General features: G+C 35.4%; 1 protein-coding gene across 1 annotated transcript; it reads right to left on the reverse strand.

The window, feature by feature from the left end:
* Positions 1 to 3,192: 3,192 nt before the first annotated feature.
* On the reverse strand, positions 3,193 to 6,404 carry LOC126831580 (tripartite motif-containing protein 55-like). The gene has a single exon (XM_050562156.2). The coding sequence runs from the start codon at positions 6,133 to 6,135 to the stop codon at positions 4,900 to 4,902; it is 1,236 nt and encodes a 411-aa protein (XP_050418113.1). The 5' UTR covers positions 6,136 to 6,404; the 3' UTR covers positions 3,193 to 4,899.
* Between the last annotated feature and the right edge of the window lie 905 nt (positions 6,405 to 7,309).

Below are 7,309 nucleotides of genomic sequence, written 5' to 3' on the forward strand. Positions count from 1 at the left end.
TAGTGTTCATTAACTCACGACCCCAATGCTTACAGCCAAATTTGAAACTATTTTATCAAAAAATATAGCCTTTATCGCGTTCACAAGGTTTTCAGCAAAGGGAGGGGGGGCATACCTCCGGAACTGAAGTAATAGAACGCTGAAATTTGATAGTGTTTCGTCCTCTCATGAACACAATGCTTCACACCAAATATGAAAAGAATCTGAGAAATCTGTAGTCTATATCAGGGGCATAACTCTGAAACGGAAAGTCATATAACACTGAAAATCGACAGGGTTCATTGGCTCATGGCCTCTATGTTTCCCAAATATGAAAACAATCTGTTAGAAACCACAGACTCTATCATTTTCACAGGGTTTTCAACAAAAAAAAGGGGGACATAACCAAAATGATTCACATATAATTTCGAAATGAAATAAAGTCACTATCGCGTTCACAAGTCTAAAAGGGGGTTGGGATGGCCTAGTGGTCTAGAGTGTCACGCTTCGACCTCTAGTTGGCCGGTCACCTCTGGCTTGCGGCTGTGGTTTCGATCCCAGGTGTGAGCGTATGTGGCTTGGAGATAGGGGCGCCTTCTCAACCTCGTGGGTTTACTCCGGGTACTCCGGTTTCCTCCCACAGCGTGCGCTAAGATCATTAAAATGAACTTGTCTGCGATATCACCTTCGGTGGAAGCGGACGTTAAACGCTAAGAACAACAACACAAGTCTAAACCCTGCAGCTTTTCTGCAAAGTGGGGAAAGGGGGGTATATCTCATGACTTGCCTAGGTGATTGGTGGCCATTTGAATGGTCTGGTGCGGGTTCGATCCATGTATTGCGTGTTCCAAGCTAAGTGGAAACTTATATGACTGCAAACTTATATGACTCAGTCATAATTTATACTGTTCAAATTTAATGAAAATAAAAAATAAAGGAGTAAAATATCAAAGATGGGCTTTTCATCATTGATAGTCATGTGTACATGCAGCATTTTCCCAAGAGTGATTTTAGCTATTTTCCTAAATAATTCGGTTTTCAAAGCTAATTTTACAAGAACCGAAAAAAATATGGCTTTTAATAATGTTTATTCAAACAATACCCATTGATACATTTTACATGTGATAAGTAACAACGTCTAATATAGTGTAAAATTTCTACACTACATCGATAAAAGTTGGTGACAAACTGACTGGCACCACCTTTGGGTACTTTGATTTTTCGTCGACAAATAGGACAGTTGAAAAACTTTTTTAAATGAGCTTTAGCTTTGATGTAGTCATCTATACATTCTTCGCAGAAAGTGTGGTGACATGGTAGTAATTTAGGTTTAGTGAAATCATCTATACAAATAGAACATGTATATTTAGATGCCATCTTCTGCGACAATTCCTAGGTGTTTTTCTATTGGTATGTAAGAATAACGTCCATACATTCATCACAGATCAAGCGACACCATGTATTGGGCTAGAGAAAAGCCTAGTTATTTTATGTTCCTATGGCAATTCAGATTAAAGTTTATAAATTCATAACAGATCAATTAATATACGCCCAACTCCGGCTAGCGATGAAATGCGTTTGCCACTAAACTGAATGATATGATTCATGTAATCTAATAAAAAGAAACCTTTAGCCAGTGAAATCATTCGATGGACTTGAGACTGATACAGACTGTTATATTCAGGTCAACCTCCCTCATTTCAACAAACATATTATGTGATATATTTGATGCTAATAGTAAGTACAGGAGGACCCACATATATATACATGTGATATAGCCTATAGGGATTTTTAAGGGCGGGTATATGGAAGTAAGTATGTGTGTTAAAGACCCAGTTATTGTGATACATATTAAAAGAAGAGTCTATACTTCTATACTATAGACGTAAGTATGATACCTTGATATGTGTAAAAGGATTAGTCACTATGGTATGTATGATATAGTCTAAGGGGAATTTGAAATATACTCTTTAAAAAAAAGTAGGACATATTGAAATGCAAATACCTATGCAGGTTGTGATATGATAAATAGTCATGGACACTTGACATGCTTTGAGAGTATGTTCACAGATGAAGAACTTATCGCCCCAACAGAACCACTGAGCTGCACATGCGACACGCAATAGCGCCATACACGTGGGATGGGTTCATTGTCAAATTTGACACTTCGAGGAAGGGTTGATGAAAACTGTCGCGTGCTGGTTTATCCTTTCCATGTTTGCTTTCCTATTGGTTCTTGCATAAGATTTACTGTTTAGCGTATCTTTGCTTTAGTGTGTTACGTGTTCGTCGACGTCAACCGACAACACTGCAAGAATTGACCGTGGCACTGAAAGAGGAGTCCGTAAGATTGTCCCAAATCGTGATTGGACGGTGAATAAGGATCATGCCATTACGAATTGCTGAATGTCTGAGGATTGGTGGAGCAATTACTCATTATTAAGACAAAAATCAAAAACGTCCATTTTCACTTTTGACGGTGTATCTATTTGCAAGTGAAATGGGGCCGTCAGATAAGCCGCCCATATGATCAGATTATGTTCATGTTGGCAATTGGCCTGTTATCAACATACACTGGTTACCTCTAATAACAACTGCAGTGCATTTCCACAGTTTTGTATTGTTTCTGAATATCCCCTACTTTTTTTGGAAGAGTATATATTAAAGGGAGAGTCTATGAGAGTAAGTATATTTGTTAAAGGGACGGTTACTGTGAAATATATGATATAGGGACAATCAGTATAAATCCTAAATTTCAGGCCGTACTTGTTTTTGCAGCATTGTATTTAACACACAGGTCCTGTACGTATCCCCAATAGATATGAACATATCTTTTAAACAATTATCCTGTAGATAGAAACGCATCAAGGGATCTTCGTCTTCAGTGTAAGAAAAACGCTGTTTCCATTCGAATTGTTCTAATACACGTTCCGTTACATTTTCGAATGGTGTTGGGGTTTTGAGAGACCACATGGCATTATTCTCAATTTAAAGATACCCTATTGAGTAGCAGATGTTGTCTCCACTTTGTCTTGTTTAGACATTGCTATTTGCTAATTGATAGTCATGTGTACATGCAACATTTTCCCAAGAGTGATTTTAGCTATTTTCCTAAATAATTCGGTTTTCAAAGCTAATTTTACAAGAACCGAAAAAAATATGGCTTTTAATAATGTTTATTCAAACAATATCCATTGATACATTTTACATGTGATAAGTAACAACGTCTAATATAGTGTAAAATTTCTACACTACATCGAAATATTGATTTATTTTTTGCACAAGTATCAATTTTTGGCACTTCATACACAGTTAACGATATTTGTTCTGAAAAATTTGATAGTAAATTCTTAATCTATATATCATGCTCTTACAAACCCCACAGAATATATACTGGCTAGCAGGAATAAAATCAGTTCACAAAAATCGAATCATATAACAGTAGTTTCAAGACTTGTGAAAGGGTACCCTGATTCAAATGGTCATATCTCAGTCAATATTAATGCTAAAGTCATATAACTTTGAAGTTTTACATAAATTTGAATGTATATTTTTTGTCATAATTTTATGAGGAGGTCACTTTACAACTATCTGATAATTTTGGCCACTTGACATGGAATGACCCTATTGGCAAAAAAGAAAGCTCATCTGGTTCCCCCTAGTCTGTGGTGCAGGACCAAGGTCCGGCAAAAAATATTGTACTGGGTAGGTCTTATTATACAGGGTAGGTTTTATTATACAGGGTGTAGGTTTTATTAAAAGGGTGCAGGTCTTATTATACATATACAGGGTGTAGGTCTAATGTGACAAAGTATTCTAGAACTTTCATCAAATTGAACGATCATTTAGATGCTTAGAACTTTATGACCTCAGCTGGTTTTTGATCATATATGATATTGACTTTTCAACTCTGTATAAACTTCTGTTAAGGCACGAACTGGCTATGATCTAATTAAAGTAGCTAAGTCTCTAACTCAATATCATCCAAAGTCTTACACGTTGAAAACACGAATTATTTGTCAAATCAAATCAATATTGATGTTGTTATCTTACTGGGAGAAGGTAATTACTGGTATCCAATATTAAAGACAAAATAAACATTTTACCATTGGTACACGAATCGTGTACCATAGTTCGCTTCATCGTCATTTATAACAATTGGCCAGAAAGATCGAGGCTAGACATATTCCACAACTCTTGTCATACGGCGAAGCCATAACTTATCTGGAGATCATGCGCAATAGACTGGAATAACCAGACGCTAGAAATTTCTATTCGGTTGAGACTCATGCCGTATTCCACTCGACCTAACTGATTTGAAATTAGAGTCAAAATGGAAACAATTGAATGTAAATCAGTTTATATACCATCAGATTACATTATTACATGCGTGTCGACCCATTTGGGTCAATTTCTAGGTCCCAAATATTAGCGATCTATTCTCTGGTGCTATATAATCAGGAGTTTGCTGACAGTTCAGCCGCTACCTTGGCAGAGGGGCGGAATGGTGATTTAATATTGTTATATGTGTTCCTGTTGTAGTCTAGTTCCTGATGTAGTTTAGTTCATGTTGTAATTATGTAGCTGTTTTATATACCAGATGTAAATAAACTCTATATGTACAAAACTGATCTCTGTTATCACTTAACACTAAGATAGTGCTACACTTATTGTACAGCGCGGGCCTTATTGTACAGGGTATAGGTATTATTGTACAGCGTATAGTGTTTCTCATCAAACAGTATTTACCAATACATATAACAAGCACTGTTTTTAATCACACAGTATTTACAACACATATATAAGACATAGCTAAGGATTCTAATCAAACAGTATCGTTCTATATCAGTTATATTTACAGTAACCTGTACATTTGTACATGTCTTGCTGGCATCAATAAAACCCTTTATAACATCCTGTTTATGACCCCTGTCGTGTTATATCAGTTATATTTACAGTAGCCTCTACAGTAAATGTTTTGTTGCCATCAATAAAACCATACGTTATATCTTGTAGTTTATCCCAGTCGAAAGATACACCAGTGTCCATATAATAACCAGGTGTAAATGTACGTGTATCGTGTCCAACTAGTGATTTACTCTCATCATTTATATTTAACAGTTTCAGTGTATAACTAGCTGTAACAGCTTTAATAGTGTTATCTTCTACTTTATTCAATACCAGGTTAACAAATAATATTGGTGTAAGACGTATAACACTTACACACCATGATAATCCTTGTATTATTACAACATCACTATGGTACACCTGGTTCAAACTAAAACTACTGGTAAATTTTGTTGGTGTTTGTACTTGTACTTCACCCAGTAGTTGTTTTAAACAGTCTACATCAACCTCCGCCATAGAATAACATGGATGTGTGACTACAGGTTTATGTAAATTTGTTGATATGTTGTAATCTGTTTTGGTTTGGATTTCTGTTAATCCATGTTTATCTACAGTTGTAATTATAGATTTATGTTGTAATATACGATCAGCATATTTACACCATTCTTTCATTTTAGATGTCATCTTGTCAACATTTTGTACTAGTTTGGTTAGTTTACTGTTTTCATCTTCACCAATTTTATTGATGTCATTTTTAATTGTCCCTCCAATCTTCCTGGCTTTTTCACAAATATTGTCTATTTGTTTCTGAACTTGATCACAAGCTGTCTTACATGAGTTGTTCGTGTCAGCTATTTTGGTCTTCAGAAAGTCAGAATGTTCTTGTAACTGTTTTATCTTCTTTTCTGATTCAGTTTTCAGTTTCATGACAATTTCTCTCAATTCTTGGTCTACTTCATCTAAATCTGCCAATGTGTGGCCTGTATGATCCACCATAACACAAACAGAACAACATGGTTTATGACAATCTCGACAATAAACTTCTATTTCTTTCTTCTTGTGTTTTATACAATACTGTTTATCATCATCGTCGTCTTCTAGATAAAAGTTGGTGACAAACTGACTGGCACCGCCTGATGGTACTGCTGTTTCTTGTCTGCAGATAGGACATTTAAACTTGTTCAAGCGAGCGTGAGCCTTGATGTAGTCATCTATACATTGTTGGCAGAAAGTGTGGTGACAACATGGCAGTAGCTTGGGTTTGGTAAAGTTATTTAAACAAATTGAACAGGTAAATTTAGATTCCATCTTGTGAGACAACCCTATATAGTTTTATTCCTTCGGTAAATTAAAATAACAACCATAAATTCAACACAGATCAAGCGACACCATGCGTTGGTCAAGAGAAAATCCTAGTTATTTTGTATTTCTTTAGTATATAAGAATAACTCCATAAATTCATCACATATTAATTAATATACACCCAACTCATGTTATCTAATCTAATACACCCAACCTTTAGCCAGTGAAATCATTCGATGGACTTGAGACTGACATAGTTATATTCGGGTCAACCCCGCTCATATCAACAAACATCTTATGTGATATATTTGATGCTAATAGTAAGTACATGTACAGGAAGACCGCACTAAAAACAAAACCTACACGACCAGCCCACAGACAGAGCAATCAATATACAATAACTGTTATATCAAATCAAGTAAATGTATCAGGGGTGATATATCGTGAATTTGAAGGATTGTCTATGGAAAAAGTGTGATATTGCTGATAGATTTCATGCTAATAGTAAGTAAACAAAAACAAACCCCACACGAAAGACTCACAAACACTACACAGGTAGAGCAATCAATATACAACACATGTTATATCAAATCAAGTAAACGTATCTTCTAATGTGATATATGATGAAGGTGATGTAATTATATTAAAAGGAAGTGTGATATTTCTGATATATATTAATGGGGGGGTGTATGGACGTAAGTATGATGTATATGATATGTGTTTGGGTATTATATAGTCTACAGGTAATTTGACGTATGTATGATATATCTTTGTTAAAGGGCCTGTAACTCTGGTATATATGATATAGTCTACAGGTAATTTGTATGGACGTAAGTATGATATATGATATATATATATATATCATACTTACGTCCATACATATATATATATATATATATATATATACGATATAGCCTAAAGGGGATTTGATATACATTAAAGGGAGGGTCTATGGAAGTAAGCATATGGGTTAAGGGTCAGTCACTGTGAAATATATGATATAGGGACACCACCCTGTAAAATCCTGGTGATGGGGATAGAAAAGATTGACATCCTACATTTCAGACCTTACCTGTTTTGGCAGCATCATATTTAGCACTCTGGTCCGTTACTTATTCCTAATAAAAATAACGTCTATTTTCAACAATTCTCATGTGGAGAGAAACGCATAAAAGGTGTC

This window comes from Patella vulgata, chromosome 9 (assembly GCF_932274485.2).
Source record: "Patella vulgata chromosome 9, xgPatVulg1.2, whole genome shotgun sequence".
NCBI classification, from domain to species: Eukaryota; Metazoa; Mollusca; class Gastropoda; family Patellidae; genus Patella; species Patella vulgata.

Coding starts and splice junctions, on each gene's coding strand:
- LOC126831580 (XM_050562156.2), bottom strand. CDS start 6,135: ATGGAATCTAAATTTACCTGTTCAATTTGTTTAAATAACTTTACCAAA.